A 21,794-nucleotide genomic window follows, 5' to 3' on the forward strand; every position below is an offset into this window, starting at 1 on the left:
TAAATATATATATGTATATATATATATATATACACACACTATACATATTGTTTTAAATTGTACGTGCAAGTAAATATAAGAATTCATATTAAAAACAAAGTAGGTATTATAATACATTTTGTGTCGAATCTAGACCGCTAGATGGAGCTTTGCGTCCACCATGCAATAAAAAAAATATCGACATGGTGCCATCTGTACCCTACTACCACAACCATGTTTTTTCTTCATTGACATCTTTAATTTTTTAGCGCCATCTGTGTATGAGTAGTCAAATTAAGCGTTATGTTATAGTAGAAAGCAATATATTTGAAGCTTGTACAAGACGAATGTTTTTTTTTTTATAAATTCAATGAAGACGTCAATCAACGACCATCATACAATAGTTACATCACACAAAAAATAAGCTATTAAAAGTTACTATATAATTTACTTAATTATACACCAATGCAATGGAAAGACTTGCACTCTAATAATAACATTATTATTTTTGCACTGCTTTCTTAAATTATATACAAAAAGTTTGTAAGTTGTTACAACAAAATATAGCATAAATATTAGGCTTTAATGCGGTTTTTCTTGTTTGCTCTTTTTCGTTCCTCAATCTTAGCTTTCCTTTTACTATGGATCTTTTGTTTAAGTTTCTTCTTCCTCCTTTGACGCTTTTTATCGGTACTACTTCGTTCACCTTTGCCAATAATATCGCCTTTGGGTTTAGTTTTTATTTCCTCAGGTGCCAGCATCGCAGCGTCGCTATGTGACACTGGCGCAACCTCTTCCATGTTTATCGAGGAAATGTTGCTAACGATTTTAAGTTCAGGAACGGCTGGGGTTGTTGTAAAATGGAAGTTGGATAACGCGTCTAATTTCGTGAATAATCCCCTCATTAATTTCCTTACTTCTTTATGTGTCTCAGATTCCGCTTCTTTTACATCCATTTTATCTTTTTCTAATTCTGCCTGTTGATCCAAAAATTCTTTTTCATATATTTTTGCTAGCGATTCCTTGCTTTTTTCTTGATCTAACACAAGCTTCTTTTTGTATTCCAATGGCGTGTCTACAGGACGGATTTTTCGTTCTACACTATCAAAAGCTTTGTCTTTTATTCTTTGTTTAATCACATCTTCTAGTTGTAAGGAAGTTTCAGTGGTAATCACAGGAGCAGGCCTTGATGTTAAGTCAAATTCGACAACTTCCTCTAAAAGGGAGTTTTGTGGCCTATTTTCAGCTGTAATTTCCCCTTTCAATTGCCAAGGTTTTTCACTTATGGCTTGTTCTTCAAGATATTCAATTTTACGTTTTAATCGTTCTTGTCGTAGTTCTAAGGATGATTTCAATTGCTTTTCTAATTCTTCTTCATCTTCTGGCTCACTTTCCTCACTGTCCATCTCTAATTCTTCCATTAACCTGTTGACATAATATTGTATGTATTCCTTAAATATAGGTTCTTTGAAAGTCATTGAAACAAAAGAAAAATTACATGTTATAGGTGACTTTTAAATGAACAAAGTCATTATGTATTAGTGAATAGTTTGTTCATCAAACACTATAAAATTGCATTTTTTAAGTCTGAGTCGTAACATACCGATTTCTTTTAAGTTTAGGTCCAGCCCTGTCCTCCTTCTCAACAAAATAATCTTTGAATCTGGCTGTTTTTGCTTCATCTTCCTCTCCTTCTTCATCACTTTCTTTTTCAAAGAAATCAACACTTTCATTCTCTGATTCAGAACCAGATTCATCATTTTTCACTTTATGATCTTCTTCTTTTTCTAAAAGTATATATGTAGAGTAAACCAATACACTTAAAAACTATTTTAATAAGTAAGCATTAATTGTATTGTGAGGAATAGATTATCGATGAATTTTGTATACCAAAATACTTCAGTAATCTATTCCTTGGTGTTCTGGTCAGTCATTCTGGCAGACTATCATTATACAATGCAAAACAATATCAACTTTACCTAAGAAAGCCTCCATTTCACTCAACTTAAAAAACTGGTCGTCTACTATAGATGTTTTGTAAGTTTTTTTTGCATCTATTTTAACCTCCTTTTTATTCATTTTTACTGTTTCATACTCGTCACTGCCATCCTCTAAAGAGTTAGGATTTCCTTCTTCAAAGTCTTCAAAAGGTGGTTGCTCAGCATTTTTTAATTTTGGCTTCCTCCCAAACTCTTCCAAATCTGAGTCACATTCACTAGATTCACTCAAATCTATTTTACTATTATTAACATTTTTATCACTGTGGTTTTCTTTTGCACCATCAATTAGAAAACTGAAAATCAATTGATTTTTTGCCACCATTAATCCACTTAAATCTTGTACGACACCGTCGATTGTAGCCTCGTTCTGCAGGTCGACTTGTTGCCATATTTGCTCGAGATCAAAACCTTTCACAATTAAATTTTTAAGAGTTTGTTTACTTAATACAGGACTGCTTTTTGATAGTTCCTGCTCCTTTATGAAGTCGTACAATTCTTTGATACTAGACTTAAGATTCTCGGATAAATTTTTGTCAGTATCTTGTAAATTGGACAGGTGTTGGATGTGCCCAGAAAATGTAGTTAGAAATGAGTCCAATGAGTCACTTGCCATTTTTGTTGGTGGTTAGTAAATTTTTGAAGATTAGTTAACAATTTGAAATAAACATTGAATGCAAATTAATAAATTGGGAAAATATAGTAAAAATATTTAAATAAAAGTTCACGTTTTTCGTTCACGTTTACGCGATAATTAGTTTTGTGTTCGAATTTTTTGAGGTTATGCTTTTAAAGCAGTTTATTTTTAATGCTCTTTTCAAACATCAAATGGTTCTCTTTATGTACCCCAGCTCGAACTGTTGAATTTGAGGTTGCTGTTATGTAGCTATCGATACTTCATGTTAAATGGGTGTTAGTTAGGGAGGACATTTTCGGCATTGCATTTTCCATTCTAGTAAATTCTTCTTGAGTGATTTTGATTTGTTAATAGCAGCCAATTAGTTAACAGTATTGGTTAATGTTTAATTTAATTTTAATGCTCAATCAAATAATCAAATCGATATCGACATAGTAACGTCATACGTCATATGAATCGCTTGCTATGAGTCCTTCAAGTTCCAGTTCCGAATCAACGTAACCTTTGGAAATTATAGAGTTTGGCGCCTTTGTTTTGTTATTTTCCTTTAGGTTAGATTTTTAAAATCAAGTTAAAATTTCATTTTTTGAAATTGTAAAAGTAATAATAGTGAAGGTCTAAGTCCGGAGAACCTCTTATCCCATATTTGTCGTGTAGTTTAAATGTTACGTGTGTGTATTATCTATTAATCTAATCAAATCAAATTGGTTAATAGATGAGATTTAATTTCAATTTAATAACTAATGAAGTATGTGCCAACAAATAGAGAATTTAATTTACAATATTTAAACTAGTAACTGTTGCGTTGTATCCGAAAATGTTTAAAGCTGGATACATAAGGAAGATTAAAGTTGAAAACTTTGTAACTTATAGTTATGTGGAAATGTACCCAGGGCCCAACTTAAATATGATCATAGGGCCTAATGGAACTGGCAAATCCACTATGGTAGCAGCAATCATTCTAGGTCTGGGTGGAAGTCCCAAAATTGTGGGAAGAGGCACAAGGTATGAATTCTTTTTAATTCATACCCTGTCAAGGGCTTATTTTCAATTTGTTATTAATTTGTAGTATTTATATGTATCAGAAGCTACATTTAAGCAAGGTGCTTTGAATTATTTTTTGAGTGTACTCTGTAATTTTTAAGTAATTTAGATCCAGTTGTTAAATCATGTCTTATGCTTGGTTTTGTTAAACCTGACACGATGTATTATAAAAATCTATAAGGAATTTGTTTATGCGAGATTTTCTGTTTAATTGTTGTGGCATTTTTTAAACCTATGAAATGGATTCCATTTACTTAACTTGAGTTCATTTTTTTCCTTTCATTTTACTTGTTTATTCACCTAATTATTATCAAAGAAGAATGTACAGGTGTTTTATATATTAAACTAACTAGATGATGGTCTAGACAAGGTCAAAGGTTCTCTCAAAGTTATTGAAAAACCTTAGAGTTTTCTTAAACTTTGAGATTTTTAATTTAAAAAAGAAAAAATGTATGTGCATTTTTATAATTGCAGAATGGCAGAATATGTCAAACACAAATGTAATCAAGCTAAAATTGACATTTACCTGCAAGATGTTCAAGAAAATTCATTTGTTAGAATAACAAGGGAGTTTGATATTCAAGATAGAACTTGCTGGAAAATAAATGGACTAAAATGCAATGCTAGTAGAGTACAGGAATATGTTAAAAAATTCAATATTCAGGTAACTGATGGCAGATAATTGTAACAGTAGTATATTGTGTCAAAGTTGATTATACAGGATGTCCAAGTGTTTTGTAACTCATCTTTAATATAAGATATTTTCAGCTAAATTGAGCTTCTGCTCATGTATTGGCAGATTTTTTAATATTTTTGAAGGAAAAAATTCACTGGTTTTCAGAAAATAAAAATTGTTTACATTTTTTGTTCAATTCTAATTTCTAATTCAATTTTGTTTTTTTTTTAACATGAAATACAACATTTAAGTAAAAAATAAAAAAACAATTTTTAAGCATTGTTAAGTTACAGGTATTTTAGTAACCAATAAATTATTGTAGGTTAACAATCTTTGCCAATTCTTACCTCAAGATCGTGTTGCTGATTTCGCAAAGCTTGATAAAAAGGAATTACTCAAAGAGACACAGGTAGCTATGCCAATAATTCTAGAGTTCTACAAGGTACTACAAATTAGGGGAAATGTATAGTGGTATTTTAAACCATAATAGATACAGAATCAATTATATTAGGGCAAATATGGTCAATTTAATGTTCATTTGGTATCCACTTTCAGATAGAAAAAAATTGGAATGTTTTCAGATATCCGAATACAATTTTTTTGAAGTAACTTTGAAATATTATGTCAGTTTGACTTAAAACAGTTGTCAGTTAAAACAGTCAGTTGACTTTAAACACATTGCCAAATTAAGGAAATTTGCAACTTGACTCTTGAAAAAAAATTGGCTACATAGTTTTAATTTTTGAATTTATCTCCATATTAGTCTTCAGAAAAAAATCTTTCTTTAACAAACGATAAATGGCGTTATATTGATAAATATAATTATTGATAAATGGCCGTAATGAATGATAAATAATTGATTCTATCTCTTATGGTTTACAAGATCTCCATATATTCCTACCAGTTTGTAGTATCTTGTATAGTTTAACTGTAAATGAAGAAAATTATCTCATATACCTGGTGTCCTTTCAGGTCGCTCTATGTAGGACTGATTTAATTGCAAGGCAACAGGCTTTAATAAATACAAGAGCAAAACATGTACAATTAATGGACCAGATTGAACAGCAGTCACTAAACTTACAGGAAGCAAAAGATGCTAATTCAAGAATGGAAGGAAGAGTGCAGAATTTTGCCATAAAGGTTCAGTTTACGGGTATTTTAGAATATCTTTAATCTCCTAAACTGTGTAATACTTATTTGATCAATTTAGAACAAATTGCTGCTATAGAGCGAAAAATTGCGTGGACAGAATATGAGTTCAAACGGGAGAAATTAAGCGAGATAAAGAAAGAAAAAGCAACAGCTCAAGAAATCTATGACAGATACCGGTGAGTTAATTTTTTACTGTTTATTTGTACTTTACAGGATTTTATGACATTTTAAGAAATGAAATTGAACCGTTTGAAAGGAAAATTGGCACCTACAAGCAAACATTGAGCAATCTGCAACGAGATAACTCAAAACTGATGCAGAGTATTAGGTAATTTAATAATTATTTTAATGCTTATCTATATTTTCAAGAGGATCCAATATTATAGGAACCACGAAGGAAATATTAATGAAACTAATGAAAAAATAGAAACTGTATCTGCCAAAGTACGCGAAATAGAGGATGATATGAATACGAAACTTGCGGAAAACGACCAGTGGGACAGACAGATCGAAGAGGCTCTTACCAAATTGGACGATAATAAAAAGACGTATGAAACGCTCTTGACAGAAGCAAAAGGTTGTTTGTTTTAAGAATTTTCTGTCTTAGTTTTTATTTCAGTTTAATTTTTTCACAGGAAATGACCAAAAACATGTAATATCAAGGGAAATTACTAATAATATCAACCAAATAAGGCAATTAAAAGGTCAGAAAGAACAATTTGAAGAAAATTGTACCCATGGAAAAGCCGAAATGAAAGCTTTGCAGCACGAGCAAATGAGGATTGAGAATGTCAAGCAAACGAGGCTTGAACAGGTAATTATATTTGGAATTATTTTTAAACATTTATTCTCACGCGGAAATTCCGTCATTTTCAGTTAGGAAGATTAAATAAGGATGCATATACAGCGGTTCTTTGGCTAAGAAATAACATGCATCTTTTCGAAGGTGAAATATATGAACCAATGATGCTAGAGATTAACGTCTATGATGTCACAAAAGCGAAATACGTTGAAGCCATGATACCGTTAAGGGACAGATTGGCGTTTACATGCACAGAAAAATCCGACATGAATTTGCTTATTCGTTCCCTACGAGAGCAACAAAGGTTATCGATCAATGCCTTACATTCAGGTTCGTTATTTTAATGAATTATTGTCACAATGATAATAATGGCAATATTGTCAAGTTGATGGTTGCTTAGATATTGGGGGAACTTAATTTTTTTAGATGCCATGCCGGCATTTATTTTATTGTAATTAATTAAACTCTCCACAGTTATTTAACTGTCAAAATGTCCGATATCTTTTCATTTGCTTTTTGACGTAGAATAGCATTTCAATAACAGAACACACTTTTTTGAAAGACTGTTAATTGCTCATATAATTACTAATCTTAACCATTCTTATTTTAGGGCCGGCCCCTGAAGGATACAATCAACCAAATATTCCCATACAGAATTTGAAAACATATGGGTTTTATGCATACGTAAATACATTGTTTACAGCCCCCGAACCAATTATGAGATATTTGTGTGAATCTTATCGACTACATAACATTCCGGTGGGAGACGAAATCACCAATAACTGTTATGAGAAGATACCGCGGCAAATATCGGTATTTTTCAGCGATAGGTTTCGGTGAGTCATTGTAACCTTTTTCTTAATTCCTTAGAGTTTTCACGTGGCTGAGAATTTTTTCAGATTCACTGTGCATTATTCTAAATATTCTGGGGAGAAAAGCAGCCGACAGAATTTGATAAGATCAGATAGAGGGTTGTCTTTATGTTTGGACGTAGTACGATTGGAGAATATTAAGGGTAAGCAATTATCTAAACTACCCAGCCAGCAAGATCTATTCGAATTCAAATCTAATTCTTTTAAGTCCACAAAGTCTGTAAATCTGGGAGATTCTCCACATATTCTGGAATACCTTGTATAGCGTACGCACCCATTACCATTTTGATCGTAATGTTCGTATTTTGTAACTTAGAGGTCCATATAGTGTTATTAAAATGTGTCGTGTTTTATGAATTTTTATAGTGGCGACGCTTTACCAATAAAGTTAGAAATTGTTGCTTGAGTAATATTGATGAGTAAAATTAAGATTTGTGTAGGACGCTGTAGGGAAACAAAAAGAAAAGTAGAAAATTTAGAAAATCAGATTGCAAATTTGAATGGTCCACTTCAGAATTTGGAGGAGAAAATCAAGATCTACAGGGAGAAATTAATGGATATACATAAGAAAAAGCAGCAGATTGACGTAAGTCTTTAAATTTATATTCCTTTAAATTTCAATGTTTATTTTTCTTTTCAGGCTTTGGGAAAGAAGATAGAATCTGGTCAGGAATGTTTGGAAGAAATGCGCAAAAATAAACGATCTCCTGAAGAAATTAAAAGCGAATCGAGACGGGAAATGAAGAAGATTGTTGAAATGATGGGTCTCCTGTTAGAAAGTCTGAGGGATTATTTTAAAATATTGGCAAGCTTGATAACCAAATGCAATTTAAATTCGCTTAAAATCGAAACATTTCGACAGAAAATTGAATATATGGACAGTCAGCTTACTGAAAAAAAAGAGTAAGTTGAAGTACAGAAACTAAAGGGTAATCTTTCATGTTATTTTAATAAATTCTATATGAAACTTGTGAATTTTTTCTAAAAAAGATTTTTGATTTATAGAAGAATTCGTGACACAGAAGAAATATTAGGTTTGGTTATTGATAAATATAACGTTACTATGCAAGAAACGAAAGATATTATGCGAAAGGCCAAAGCCTTATCCAAAGGAGTCACCCCAGCTGACGCTGAATTCGACGAATTTCGGCAAATTCACGATGAGTTAGGAAGTATGAATAGCATATCTTTCATCAAACTAATAATTTTAGAGATACAACGCATTTCATATTTATTTTGGAATTCTCTTTATTTTGTAGATAACATAGAAGAATTAAATAAAAAGAAAGAAGACTTAAACTCAAGGATAAGCTGTCTGAACATTGCAGACATGGGAGAGATGCGAGAGTATGAAGATCGAATCACACAAATCGGGAAATTAACACAAAGTCTTCATGCCAAGAGCGTTGAGACTAAAGAATTGGATGCGAAAATGAAACGTTTGCAAAATGTATTTAAATTTTACTATATACGCGCTTTTTGAAGAAATGTAAATTTAATAATTGTTTTCAGGAATGGCTGAGTCCATTAAATGATTTATTGACAACAATCAATCTTCGATTTGCTAGTGCTTTTGAAAGGCTGGGTTGCGCTGGAGAAATTGCCCTATGCCAGGGAGATGATGAGAAGAACTATGCTGATTATGGCATTGCTATTAGGGTATTATTATGCTTTATCATTCAGTTTTTAGCTCAGTTTCAGAAGTTTTAAGGAAATTTGGTTAATAGTTCCTATCTCTTCTCATTTGATTATCAGCTAAAATAAAAACAAAGTTTTATATAAATAATAAATTAGTTTTATATTTTTTTAAGGTCACGTTTAGAAGTGGAGAGCCTCTACAAGAATTAAACGCAACAGTCCAAAGCGGTGGAGAACGAGCAGTGGCTACGGCAGCGTTTATGTTAGCACTGCAAAAAGTAACGCCAGTTCCTTTCCGATGTGTGGATGAGATTAATCAAGGTAAAGTTACGATTTCAAGTTAGTTTCTATAGAAACCATCTAAGCTCTATTTGACCTTTGTTACGGAAATTAGCTTGCAGTTCAAATTGAGAGCATATTATTAATCTGTCCTTAAATTATGAAAAAGATGGTTATCTTTATATGGGAAATAATTGAGACTTATTCAGAAAGGATTACAATTTAAACGGAGTAACGAACCAACGACGCTTATATTTTTACACAATTTGGACGTCAATACCTGTGTATCTATTAGTAAATTCTATCACAGATTTCTGAGGTGACGATAATGATTTGACTGCATTCGCCTTAATACAAAAATTGACGGTTTTTCAAATACAGAAAGTCAAAGATTTTTTGCGACGTTTATGTGTTATTATTTCTTTTGTAATGGCAGTATTTGAAGAATATATTGTATTAAAGTCCACATATTTAGAGACCCCTTTACAACTAAACCAATTAAATCTTTAACATTTTATGTTTCCTCATTTTCCATTTTTCAATTATCATTTATTTAATATTATTTATTGCGACGACTTTTGTACTCGTATCACGCCCTTGAGTAGACTTTATCAAATCCTTCTTAAAAATAAAACATATATTCTTATGTTTAGTATCCTCGCTCGACTTTATACGCTTCTGCTTCTGATATGTGGGCTTGACATTATTTGGCTGCCTGGCTTCCTTGCATATCAACCGACTTAATCTGTGAAATACAAAACTCGCTGATGTTATTATATTAACTAAATAATGTATATACCTTGATTTTTTAAAAGCATTTCTGAAAGATAAATTTGTGACTGAATAGATAAGTGGATTTACAGCCGCATTGACGATTAAGAGGTATTTCGAGCTGAACCATAAGGAATGGTAAAGTCCTTTAGTCTAAAAAAAAGTATAAAATACGCATAAAAACAAAACTATAAGGCAGTTTCCCTCCAGAATACTAATACTATACCACTTAAGACAAAATGGAATATTTCCAATTATGTTACATTTTCCGAGGAAGACAATAATTTCTTAAAGAATGTTAAAATTGCATTACTAGATGAGCTTTGAGCTCATTCTGCTTCTGAAGCACGTTTGTAGCTGAGCTGCAGAACAAAGCCAATATGTTCTCAAGGATTGCAAGCCGGTTGTGTAACGTCCACTTTAACTGAAAGTAGTACCTTATAACAGGTCTGCTTTTGCAGTTTTTACCAATGAATATGCGATAGTCATTTTACTGTACGCATTTGTGGATTGAAAGCAGATCTGTGTCGCATTTTTGCGAATAAACAAAAAGAAATATTAGATACAATAAGTGTTTTCACAATCCAGTATGGTAAACATATTCAATTGTGGCCTATTTAACAGTAATTACCGTGAAGTAATGAATCACTTTCCGCATATATTAGATAAGTGAATATTACCGCATGCAAAAAATGTTAATTCTTTTGACAATGACATTTTCCTGTGCTGAATTTTTCATCTGCATTTAGTGTGTCGTGAAGTATTTATTCTTCCTGCACTTACTTGGTGCATAACTAAATACAAGTTAACATTTCAGGTATGGACGCAACCAATGAAAGACGTATTTTCGAATTAGTGGCTGAAACCACCTATGAAGCTGACACATCCCAATATTTCTTAATCACACCAAAACTAGTCCCCAATTTGGATTATCCTCGTCATTTGACAGTTCACATAATTCACAACGGACCCTTCATGAACCCCGACCAAAAGTGGTCCCTTTCAAAATTGTGCAACCCTCAATCAAATCGAATTCAGTAAAAACTTGTTTTTAAACTGGTTAGTGAATATATTTTGAAGTTTTGGTTATTGTAATTGTGTGTAAATTTTTGTTGGTTTGCACTTTAGTTATTAAGAATTTAATAACTTGTTATAGTACCTGATATAAATATGTTGCATTAATTCTGTGCCTTAAATAGAGTTAAATCTTTAGGGACTATATAAGGTGGTCTTCCGGGAACTGTTTCGATGAATTATAAAAGAACTATAAATACGAAAAATAATCATAGCTTATTCATAATTCATCGATGCAGTTCAGAGAGGTCCACCCTGTATTATGTTGATAGTTCGTTTGGTACAGTTAGGTAGCAGTTACTTTGATACGTTCCAAAGTCATTAATGATCATTAATATTTCTGTATATTGTTTCATATATTTGTTACCAATAATTTATAAGAAATATTTTTCTTGTAAGTAAATATAATAACATAAGTGTTTTCCGTCTGAACATTTGTATCTAGCAATCAGTATAAATATATTTTCCTACGCCTTATCAATATTCTTCATATTACAATTATCAAATTACTCCCCAAATTTAATTGAACTTTAAATCTACGTACCATGTTTTTGACATCAGCCCTGGATGAAGCATTACTGTTTTTAAGCATTTGGTGTCTGTATATGATGAAAGCGGTGAAAGGAAGTCTACAGACCATGAACGTCAATATAACAATAAACATCATTTTTGCCGCACTCCTTTTGTACCCCAAATGCTGACGATTCAGGGATTTCACTATGACTTTTTCATATTTGTTTAGCTACAATTTGCTTAATGTTAAACTTTTGTAAAATCATTCCAAAAATGATAAAGTACCTTAATAAAAATGGCGCTATAGCACATAATCTGAATAATTAAAGGTAGCCATACAAGGGCTGTTATTATGACATACCAGTAAATGTTTACTACCACCGACTGTTCGACGCAATATTTCTCATCAAAGTTTTTCCATATGCGCTCCTGAATATTTGAAAATAATATTTGTTGATTACGTGGTTATATAGACAGAATTTACCCGATAATCCCTAAAAATGGCCAGTGGTGCTGAAAGTAGTAAAGCAATTACCCACGTACAGCATATCAGAATTTTGGCCTTAAATTTGTCCATTTTGACATCAGTTGGCAATACAATGGCTGTTAGTCTATCATAAGTGATTGCAGTCATGCTTATCACACTTGCCAATAAAATAGTACCTGAGAAAACGTTCGATAGGACAATGACAACAGCAATGATGGAAATTTGCCATAATAATAATAAATATAATAAAATAATAATGGAAATGCTGCTTACACTCTGCAGATCCTTCTCCTTTGCACCCCACAGAACCAAGTTGGTAATTTTGGAAATAATCGTAGAGGAATATGAAACATGGGTAGATGATTGTGGACAGCAAATCTGCAATTGCCATATTGCCCACTATCAGGTGGGTGGGGGTTCTGAGGTGTTGGTTGATTTTTAAGACATAGAGGACCCAGAGGTTACCTATTCAGTGTTAAAATGTTTAATATTTATAATCTCCTGATCCTCTAAAACATTACCAACTAATCCAATTATACAGATGGGCAGAAATATGACTGAGTTTAATAGAATATTGTGAATTCCTTTATTGTACCATATTGTGTTAGGGAATTCTTCATTTTCGTAGTCGATCTAAATTAAAATTTAAATAGGTAGGTAATTAAGTGGTAATGTCGCGTATATTGTTTTTTGCTATGTTACTTACTGTTCCAACTTCAGCACTTGTTACATTTGTTGTTATGAATTCAGTTGTTTCTTCAGTAGTAGCGTCAGTAATTTCAGTGTAATAAATGAAAGTATTCATTATGACGCTATATTTAAAACTTTAACAGTACCAAATACCTTTATAAATGCAACTATTGCACACAACAACCAATGAGAGATTCGGAAAGTTTTGTTTTTATTGCACTGGTGGCTTATCACTTCAGTCCCCCCAGATCCAGGAAATTGATTTTTGTGTGCCAAGCTTTTACTGTGTTTAACTAATTAGTTAGTATCGCTAATGACTTGCCGTATCGCCTAGAGAGAGTACTCTGTTTTTTTATTAGAAAAAACACTGCTTCGAATGACGTGTATAGTATCTATGAAATCATATACGGTCACAGTACTTAAAATATTTGGATAACTAAAAGCGTTGTTTTTTAGTGATCGATTTTAGCATCGAATTATTTCTGATTATCTTTATGATTTAGTAGGAAGTTTGTAAGTAATTTATTATAACTTTATAGATCATAAAATAACAAATTATCGGTTAAATAGATAAATCTATGAATAATTAGGATCGATATAATCGTTTATGGTTTAAGCCTAGTCGTCTTCTTACTAGAGTATTTATGTAGAAAATTGCCAGATCAAATGTTGACGTTTTACTTTAAGTAGTAATTGGTGTTGTTAGTAAATTTACATCAATCAATGTTAAGTACAAGTTATAAAATAAGTGGTGGATAACAATTATTAGATGCTCCCGCCAAATGTGAACTAAAACGTACGATTCGTTTCCTATAAGCAGAAGGACGTACGGCTTCGTAGAGTATAGAGCAACCGCAGAAATATCGCAGAATGAGCAAGGAGTACGGTTTAAACTTTAAAAGTGAAGACAGTAGAAATTGTAAATAAGGACGAACCCATAATGATGGAGCAAGGATATAAGCTTATCGATATTGGAAGGCTGAGTGCGTGTATTGATCAGACGGTTCACACGCTCAATCAGTCCTTTAATGCTCATTTTACGATTCATTTCTCAAGCGGCACGTGTGTATAGGACACGAATTATATAAGTTGAAAAAAAAACAGCCTCGTATTAGAAATGGGACACCCTATACAATATATAGGCCAGTTTCTAAGCAGCTATTTTTCCATAGCCCTTATAAAAAACAACACGATTTGGTTTTAACAGGTTTTATTGAACGCGTTAATTGTATATTTAAGTGAGCCCTGACACCATATTTACAAACTGCAATAGTAAGTTTTTAATATACAAAAACATGCTCAAAACCGACGACGGTAGCCTAAAAATAGGTTGTTTTTACAAAATATATATTCTACAAAATATGTATCAAAATGTTAATTTAATAATTATTATTTATTGTATTACTGATCTCTACGCCTAATTATTGTTAGTAATATTGATATTGTTTTGACTTTGCGGATCGCTCAGAAGAGGATGCGAGTGAAAGCGAATACACCCAGCTCGATTAAACTTTAATAAGTGAAAGTCTAAGATGGAGAGAATTTTGCGACTGTTAATAATTGAGCGGCATTAAACGATATTTCCCAAAAGGCATGTCTACAGTCTTAGCAGTATCTATACCGTATAAAAAAATAATACAAAATGTATAATGAAATATATAAATAGTCTTATCAGCTAAGAAGGCTATAAAAAGAATATATCGTTTTAACAAAAAAAGCATCGATTGATAAAAAAAATGTCATAGACTGAAATTTACTACCCAATTTCAACAAACCATTCCCATAATTAAGATACATCGACGTTCAAAATTAAACTGTCATATTGTTAAACACTGGCTAAGTACTAGACAATGTAACATGTATATACAAAAGCAATGTTTACTCTTATTAGTGTTAATTTAATAAAAGAAAATTGACAACATAAATTACTGACTGACAACGAGTGAGAACTTATTGGGCGTTCCTTTTATAGTAAAAGAACTGTAAATAAAAGCGACAATATAAGTGTTATTATTGAAACAACTCGACTGGGTCTCACTGGTCATGGTTGCACTATTATTATTAATCCGATTCGACTAATCGGAGGTGTATTAAAGCGTTATTAAATTCGAGCCGATAAATAAATACTTAGTTAAGACCTTCGTCACCGTCTGTGGCATCGCCCTGAGTGGTGGAGTCGTCCCCGGAGACGTTTCCGCTCGCTGGGATCGATCCACGTTTGGTGGAACTTAGGCGGGAAGAGGCTAAATCGATGCCACCAGCTCGCCTAAAAACCATAGGAAAAACACTACAACACATTTTCCGGGATTCGAAACCGTAGTCAAAGGGAATTTTTTCCTGACGTTTCGCTTACATCTGCAGTGGATGACGTATTAAACGATTTCAATCTGCATTCAGAGCCACAACTTCTGTCGAAGCTTTTTACAACCTACCAGTCATACGAGAGACAGAGAAAAACGAGATCTTTTGTCACCAACAGGAGTATACAGGATTCCATGCAGTTGCGGTTCTGTGTATACCGGCATCACAAAACTGAGTACAAACAGGGGACATGGAGTATGAAAGGAGTTGCAGGTTGGGGCAAACAGAAAAGTCAGCATTAATATGATGTACAGGCAAAATAAGACGGACACTCCAGTTGCCGGTTCAATCGTCGGTCGAAAAACATGGAAAATTGCTTCATCGCACCCACCGTTTCATCGCGTTTGGTAATATCAAGAAGAAACTTCCTTTGACCACGGTTTTTTTAAAGGAAATATTTTAGAATGCAACTTGACCGGCCGTGAAAGTTTTCATAGTTTATTGTAAATTGTTTGCGTTTAAATTTGAGTGAATTGTTGCAGGAAGGACACTTAACGACAGTAGGCAAACATTTATAAAATAGGTTAAAATCACAACTCTAAAACTCACACTGATGCAACTCTCAATCAAAACCGTTAAAAATTGTGGAAAATATGAAGGTTACACAAATATGGAGACAAAAACGACAAAGTTTTTCAACTATAGTCGTAGGGGGACCTCAAACCAGACTTACTGAATTTCAATTGAGGCGCCTCTAATTTTTCTTAAAGCTTCGGGAATGCTATTTTGCAGATTTTCATTTGTGGTAAATGCCGGAGTCACTACTTGATTTAAGCTTTAAAAGAGGTAGAAACTTCTATTTAGTATTGCTAGTCTATTTGGTTCTAAGATGATAACAAAAAAACTTCTCTAGAGGTAACGCGATATGAATATGAAGTGCAAATAATATTTACTAGGGGTATAATACGCTGAATTCTCCGGTAACAACTTTTTTACAAATTGGGTTAAGGACAAAGCTTTTGGACATGTAAGTAAACGGCAGCTTCTTTTATCTGTGCAAAACCTAATCAAGAATTTAAAAAACTTTACAGATAAGTCTAAGACAAACTGATATCGTTAATTAGTTCTACTTCAAAACGCAAGTAGTTAAAGACACTTGATGAGATTTCTTAAATTGATTTATTAACACATTTTTTGCAAATTAGTGGTAAGCTCATTTTGATGTTTTATGATTTTTTAAATGCCTGCATTGCTGCGTAATAGAGACAAAGCCAAGGCAATGAAAATGATAATAGCAGCGCACGACAACTAACATACCGCTCGAATTTACTGGAATCAGGGTTTCATTGTGCTGTAAAAGGTAAAATTTGTTAACAAATTTCCATAATGCTCCTCGTATCGGCTGCGTAATGTGACATTCCTAAGAGCTATATTAAAAAAACAAGGTACTTTTTGCATATCAACCTACCTTAATTTGTTCTTCAGGTTGTTGATTTCCCGAGTCATACTTTCGTGGGATTCAATCATGTCTTCGCACTCTCTTTGAGCTTTACGTTTCTGGGCCTTTTCACGAGTAACCTCTTCTTCGGCCTCATCCAACTGACGCTTGAGGGCCTTTACTCTAGTATTGCCTTTCTCAACCTGTAGAAGAAATTGTCTTTTTTAAAGGTCAATTCAAAATCAATTTAACCAAGCATCAAGCAATCCTGATAGGGACATGCGAAAAAGATCACCACTGTAAGCTCCACACACTTTTTTTTAATTAGTAGTAAAGCATACCTGTTCCTTATACTGATCAGCGTGACGACGTTCGTCTTCCAGCTGCATTACAAGTTCCTTAATTCGTTTATCAAGTTTACGGTTTGCTTTTTGTTGAGCAAGACGCTCTTTAGCCTCCACCTGCAAACAATTAATATGCAATTATCAACAAATTCCTGCATCTATCAAATTTAAAATTGAAAGATGCGAATGACTTACTTCTAATTGTTCTTCGAGGTTAGAGATCTTGCTCTCTAAAGCGGCGATTGTGGCCTTAGTCTTGGTTCTCTGAGCGGTTTCCAATTCGGTTAATTTGGCCTTTAATTCCTTGTTCTGTCTCTCTAGTAACAATCTATTTGACTCGATCTTCTGACTGGCTGACCTTTCACTGGACAGGTCAGTGGTTAGTTGGTCTATACTTAGTTGAGCCTATAGAAAGGTTGTTAAGATGGCAAAATTTTTGTGCAAAAAATTAGGAAAATTTTACCTTTCTTGCTCGGTCTTGAAGCACCTCGTTTGTGCTTTGCTCCTCTTCAAGTTCTTCCTCTAACGTTGCGATTCTAGCTTCAAGGCGTCGCTTTTCGTCGATCAGAAGGGAACCTAAATTACATTGAAATTTAAAGAAATGTAAAGGTAAATTATTTCTAATTAAATTAATCACAATAATAGATTAAAACCACAGATTATCTAACCACATGTTAATCTACTTACCTTTGTTATTGCTCGAATTAATCTCCTCCAACAATTCGTCCCTTTCTGCCTCAGCCGCCCTTCTGGCTCTTTCTGAACTGGACACATCTTCATTAAGCTGTAAAACTTCAGCTTCCAAAGTTTTAACTTTCCGCTCTGCCTCTTTGCTGCTAGCAGCCAACTCGTCTCGAGCTGCTCTAGTTTCCTCGGCGTCTCTGATAGCTTCTTTACACTGTTGTTGAGATTTTTTCAGCTGTTTTAGGGCGTCTTCTTTCACTTTACACTGGAGCTCAATTTGACTTTCAAGTTCTTTGATGTCTCCTAAAAATGTATTAACAACATTCATTTAATGCTCGTAAATGTGGACAAATAATAAAACGCACCCTCAAGTTTCTTTCTGGCACTAACAGCAGCAGCTCTCTGTTTCCTCTCCTCATCGAGTTCAGCCTCGAGGTCCCTGAGTTGCTTCACTATGCCTCGGCGTTTTTCCTCTGCTTGCTCCTCTTTACTTTGAATGTCTCTTTCAAACTGAGTTCTCAATGCTTGCATATTAACTTCCAACCGGAGTTTCGCATCTTCCGTGAGCTGCAGTTCATCTTCCAGTTCCTCATTTTGTGCCTTGAGCTCTGCTAATTGGGATTCTAGTGATCGTTTGGCCTAAGAAAAGAAAAATTAGTTAAATAATAAAAAATAATTAACAACTTAAACGAACTTTACCTTTTCTAACTCGTGCACATTCTTGTCAGCAGTTCCCTGGTTATTAACGAGCTCATCTAATTCACCTTGCAACTGTCTTCTTATCCTTTCTAATTCGTCGATTTTAACATTAGAGTCATCTAATTCGCGCTTAAGAGACAACACTAATGTTTCCTTGTCTCGGGCTTCTTTCTCCACAGCTTCCTTTTCCAAAGCTAAATGCTCGCTAACGGCCTTCTCTTCGGCCAAAACCTTATCAAAGTTCTTTTGCTTCTTTTCCAGCTCAGTCACTTTTTGCCTTTGAGTTTCCAAATCTATGTTAGCGTCTTCCAACTCTGCGGCAATTTTCTTTTTGCTTCGTTCTAGTTTATCATTAGCCGCTGTAAGTTCTTCGACTTGCCTAAAAGGTAAATAAAAAATATTTCTTTTTTTACATTATCAACAATTCTTACCTTTGCAAAAGTTCCAAATCCTTGGCAAGCTTCTTCTTGCTCTCTTCCAAAATAGCTGCTTGTTCCGCCTCGTCTTCGGCCTTTTTCTTGGCCTCAGCAAGCTGAAGGGTAATAACAGTCAGCTGTTTCTCCAGATTCTTCTTTCCTTCTTCCTCCTCCTCAATTTGTTCTTGTAAAGCTTCTTTGTCTGACTCAAGCTGGCGTAATTTCGAACTAAGCGCAAGTTTCTGTCTAGTTTCCTCTTCTAGAGCTGCTTGTGCTTCGGTGAACTGAGACTCAATGGTGGCCTGGCTCTTCATGGCAGCTGAAGCTTTCAATTCCGCTTGTTCAAGCTGCGAAGCAATATTCTCGACTTCTTGTTGTAGCTTAACGGTCTTTTCTTGAAGCTCCACTCTAGTTCGTTCTATTTCGGCTAACTTAGCAGTAACTTCGGCCAATTGGTTTTCAGCCTGTTTACGTCTTCTTTCGCCCTCTTGCCTACTCGCTCCTACATTCCTGAGCTCGCTAGTCAAGTCAGCGTTTTCGGCCTCCAATGCTTGTTTGGCTTTCTCAAATGCCGCCTTCTGTTTCTTGATGTTCTCCATTTGCTCATTAAGTTCAGTTAACTCTTGAGTATGTTTGTGCCTCATTTCGGCTTGTGTGGCCTCGTGCGCGGAACTTTCTTCTTCGAGGTTTTTCTTGAGGGTCGCCAACTCTTGTTCTCTTTTAGAGCGCAGTTCCTGCTGTGCTGCAGTAGTATCTAAAGAATCTAAAAGCTCGTTTTTAAGTGCCTCTAATTCTTCGTTTAAGTCGCGCTTCATTTTCTCAGCTTTGGTTCTTGCTGCCTTTTCAGCCTCCAAGTCCTCTTGAAGTTCTGTAAGTTGGCTTTCGATTTCCCTAAGAGCTTTCTGAGCTTGCGCTTTCTGCGCTGCCTCTTCATCTACTTTCACCATGGCCTGTGCCAGTTCTTCTTCGCGTTTGCCAAGTTGAAGCTGCAAATCTTCGATTTGAGTACGCCTCTCTTGTAATTGCTCCTTCAAATCATTCACTTCAGTTTCCACCTTCCTCTTCGTCCTATCAGACTCTTGCCTTTGTTGATGATCTTTGAGCAATCGTTCCTCAAGCTCTGCTATAGTGCCTTCATGCTTAGTTTTCAATTTTGACAGGTGCTTAGCTTTTTCTTCTTCCTCCGCAAGGGCCTGACTCAAATCATTGCTACGCTCTTCGAGTATCTTTTTCTCTTTTACGAGTTTTTGATTAGTGTCATCTGAGAGAGCCAAGTCTTCCTCCAGCTTCTTAATTTTGCCGTCGCACTGCACTTTTTCCAGCTGCAACTTTTGTCTGACAGCTTCCTCTTCCTCCAGCTGCTCTTCCAAGTCCGAGATTGTAGTCTGCAGTTTTTTCTTCTCTAAAGTTAAAGTGTTAGTTCTTTCCTCCTCCTCTTCAATCCTGGCTTCAAGGTCATGCAAAATTTCTTCCAGCTCTTGCTTTCGAGCGGTAAGACGAGCTCTCATCTCTTCGGCCTCGGCACACAACTCAACTTCAGCTTGCAATTGTTCTTGCAAAACAGCCTTCTCCTCTTGGGCCTTTTGGAACTTGGTCTCGTATTCGTTAGCGGCTTTAATGTGGTGCTCTAGCTTGTCCTTCACTTGCTTTAACTCGTCTTCTTTTTGCATTAGTTTCTCCTCTTGTTTGGTGACTTCAAGCAGAGGTTTGACTTTAGTGTAGAGTCTCCACCATTGCCAGTTTCTCAATTTCAAATAGGCGGAGCAGTTTCTCTGAATAATACGAATAGCATTGAGTTGTTGCACTCTCTTCTGGTAGTTCCTCCTCGAAAGGAAGCCTCTGCAGAATGCCTGGAAATTAACGATAAGGTCAGTGATTTTGTAGTCTCTTTCCTCTTCCAAATGGGCTAATACACCAGCGCGGAAGAATATTTTGCTTTGACCAATGCGATACAAGTTTGAGTCGAGTTCCAGGCTTTTGATCATAGTCTCGCAAGCTTTTTTGCCGTCCATGAATCCTTTATTGATTACGTTGGGAGTGAGAAGTTCGTAACGTTGTCTGAATTCCTGGAAGGGAATTCTGTTGGGAAAGCCTTGTCTACAAATACGAATTCCTTCTAGAACTCCGTTGCACCTCAACTGATCCAATACAAGAGGGGCGTCGATTTTTCCAGCTCGTTTTTCGTGGTTTGGTATGATGCAACGCACGAAGTTAGGGTTGGTGTTGCGCAAGGTGACCATTAAGTTGGCAAGCTGCTCTTTGTACAAGTAGGACACCGTTCTGAACATGCCTTTGGCCCTTCCCAAGGTTTCGGCGTCCTTCCAGATGTGCATCACGAAAGGATCTTGGGATGCCTGAAGAAGCGACACGACGTTCTCATTTTGAGGGTCCATGTTCTTCATAAGCCACTGATTACCGCAGTAATCTACCTTACCGGCGTAATGTATAATCGAGAAGTCTGCAATACCACGGAAGTCACTCTTTTTAAATTTAGGATGTTGCGAGTGGGCAGTGACCAATTTTTCTACAAAGGTCTTATCCGTGGCCTTCGGAAAGAGACATTCTTCATCCAAAAGGGCCATAATTCCCATTGGCTTGTCAATGAGATCAATCGTAGGCTGTAAATCTAGACCAAAGTCGATGAACTTCCACTCAATACCTTCACGCTGGTATTCTTCCTGTTCCAAGATGAACATAGTGTGATTAAACAACTGTTGCAGTTTCTCGTTGGTGTAATTAATGCACAGCTGCTCGAACGAGTTGAGCTCAAAAATTTCGAAACCGGCAATATCAAGAATTCCTATGAAACTAGCCCCTTGTCTCTTAGTTCTTCCCAAGGATCTGTTAATACGATTAACCAGCCACTTGAACATTCTCTCGTAACAGGCTTTGGATACGGCCTCTACCGCAAACTCCACCTGCTCCTTGGTCTGACTCTTTGTGACGAAATCACGGCCCACTTTAATCCTAGGCTTCAAAAAGGCACGAGTCATGTCCGTAACCGACAGCCCCAAAAGATGGGCGATTTTTTGGGCTACGGTGTTGTCAGGAAGGGTGGCCTGATCGGAATTGCGATCCTGCTTAAACTGCATTTTTCCGAAAAGCATCACAGCTGACACAACTCTAAAAATGGCACTGAAATCTTCGGAGGTCATGCCCATTATGTTCATACTCTGCACGGTGGCCTGAAATTCAGCAGCATCGTCGACACCAGGGACGATGTGATTGTCTTCGCGGAGGAAGTTGTATGATCGGGAATCTTCGAGGATAAATTCCTCTGAAAAATACAATTTTTATAGCA

General features: G+C 35.1%; 4 protein-coding genes across 11 annotated transcripts in view; 1 reads left to right on the forward strand and 3 right to left on the reverse strand.

The window, feature by feature from the left end:
• Nucleotides 1–504: 504 nt before the first annotated feature.
• On the reverse strand, nt 505–2,726 carry LOC136416931 (U3 small nucleolar ribonucleoprotein protein MPP10-like). Of its 2 annotated transcripts, none has more exons than XM_066402376.1 (3): nt 1,968–2,726; nt 1,583–1,772; nt 505–1,404 (listed from the first exon to the last, which is right to left on the reverse strand). In XM_066402376.1, exons 1-3 carry the CDS (start codon nt 2,590–2,592, stop codon nt 555–557), a joined length of 1,665 nt encoding a protein of 554 aa, XP_066258473.1. In that variant the 5' UTR covers nt 2,593–2,726; the 3' UTR covers nt 505–554. The 2 variants fall into 2 exon arrangements, with proteins under 2 accessions (XP_066258473.1, XP_066258472.1); XM_066402375.1 differs by having other exon boundaries at nt 1,583–1,766; nt 1,959–2,726.
• Nucleotides 2,727–3,306: 580 nt separating this feature from the next.
• On the forward strand, nt 3,307–11,374 carry SMC5 (structural maintenance of chromosomes 5). The gene is made up of 18 exons (XM_066402283.1): nt 3,307–3,618; nt 4,132–4,321; nt 4,656–4,742; nt 5,306–5,486; nt 5,544–5,661; nt 5,718–5,813; nt 5,872–6,062; nt 6,121–6,299; nt 6,362–6,617; nt 6,898–7,123; nt 7,187–7,302; nt 7,600–7,745; nt 7,800–8,062; nt 8,165–8,331; nt 8,419–8,609; nt 8,672–8,818; nt 8,971–9,118; nt 10,665–11,374. The coding sequence occupies exons 1-18, from the start codon at nt 3,431–3,433 to the stop codon at nt 10,886–10,888; spliced, it is 3,114 nt and encodes a 1,037-aa protein (XP_066258380.1). The 5' UTR covers nt 3,307–3,430; the 3' UTR covers nt 10,889–11,374.
• Nucleotides 11,286–12,726, reverse strand: LOC136416811 (substance-K receptor-like). Its single transcript, XM_066402168.1, has 6 exons — nt 12,628–12,726; nt 12,443–12,554; nt 12,195–12,386; nt 11,919–12,097; nt 11,720–11,863; nt 11,286–11,663 (listed from the first exon to the last, which is right to left on the reverse strand). The coding sequence occupies exons 1-6, from the start codon at nt 12,724–12,726 to the stop codon at nt 11,409–11,411; spliced, it is 981 nt and encodes a 326-aa protein (XP_066258265.1). The 3' UTR covers nt 11,286–11,408.
• Nucleotides 12,727–13,804: 1,078 nt separating this feature from the next.
• zip (myosin heavy chain 10) overlaps nt 13,805–21,794 on the reverse strand; it is a 33,879-nt gene continuing 25,889 nt past the window's right edge. For 2 of the 7 annotated variants that reach the window (XM_066402253.1, XM_066402252.1), the window contains 9 exons: nt 18,509–21,770; nt 18,078–18,456; nt 17,744–18,017; nt 17,382–17,681; nt 17,158–17,270; nt 16,890–17,099; nt 16,692–16,811; nt 16,381–16,553; nt 13,805–14,877 (listed from right to left, as the gene is read on the reverse strand). In XM_066402253.1, coding sequence (XP_066258350.1) covers nt 14,739–14,877; nt 16,381–16,553; nt 16,692–16,811; nt 16,890–17,099; nt 17,158–17,270; nt 17,382–17,681; nt 17,744–18,017; nt 18,078–18,456; nt 18,509–21,770 — 4,970 coding nt within the window. In that variant the 3' untranslated portion in view covers nt 13,805–14,738. Of the gene's footprint in view, nt 14,878–15,455; nt 15,748–16,229; nt 16,264–16,380; nt 16,554–16,691; nt 16,812–16,889; nt 17,100–17,157; nt 17,271–17,381; nt 17,682–17,743; nt 18,018–18,077; nt 18,457–18,508; nt 21,771–21,794 lie in introns of those variants that run through there. The other 5 variants (XM_066402255.1, XM_066402254.1, XM_066402258.1 and 2 more) reach the window with 4 other exon arrangements.

This window comes from Euwallacea similis, chromosome 25 (assembly GCF_039881205.1).
Source record: "Euwallacea similis isolate ESF13 chromosome 25, ESF131.1, whole genome shotgun sequence".
Classification (NCBI taxonomy): Eukaryota; Metazoa; Arthropoda; class Insecta; order Coleoptera; family Curculionidae; genus Euwallacea; species Euwallacea similis.

Coding starts and splice junctions, on each gene's coding strand:
- LOC136416931 (XM_066402375.1), bottom strand. CDS start 2,592: ATGGCAAGTGACTCATTGGACTCATTTCTAACTACATTTTCTGGGCAC. Junction 1,767..1,958: donor TGAAATGGAGGCTTTCTTAG/GTAAAGTTGATA, acceptor ATATACTTTTAG/AAAAAGAAGAAGATCATAAA. Junction 1,405..1,582: donor CCTAAACTTAAAAGAAATCG/GTATGTTACGAC, acceptor TTATGTCAACAG/GTTAATGGAAGAATTAGAGA.
- SMC5 (XM_066402283.1), top strand. CDS start 3,431: ATGTTTAAAGCTGGATACATAAGGAAGATTAAAGTTGAAAACTTTGTA. Junction 5,487..5,543: donor CATAAAGGTTCAGTTTACGG/GTATTTTAGAAT, acceptor TGATCAATTTAG/AACAAATTGCTGCTATAGAG. Junction 8,332..8,418: donor AATTCACGATGAGTTAGGAA/GTATGAATAGCA, acceptor TTTATTTTGTAG/ATAACATAGAAGAATTAAAT.
- LOC136416811 (XM_066402168.1), bottom strand. CDS start 12,726: ATGAATACTTTCATTTATTACACTGAAATTACTGACGCTACTACTGAA. Junction 12,098..12,194: donor AGGAGAAGGATCTGCAGAGT/GTAAGCAGCATT, acceptor ACGTTTTCTCAG/GTACTATTTTATTGGCAAGT. Junction 11,664..11,719: donor ATAGCGCCATTTTTATTAAG/GTACTTTATCAT, acceptor AGCAAATTGTAG/CTAAACAAATATGAAAAAGT.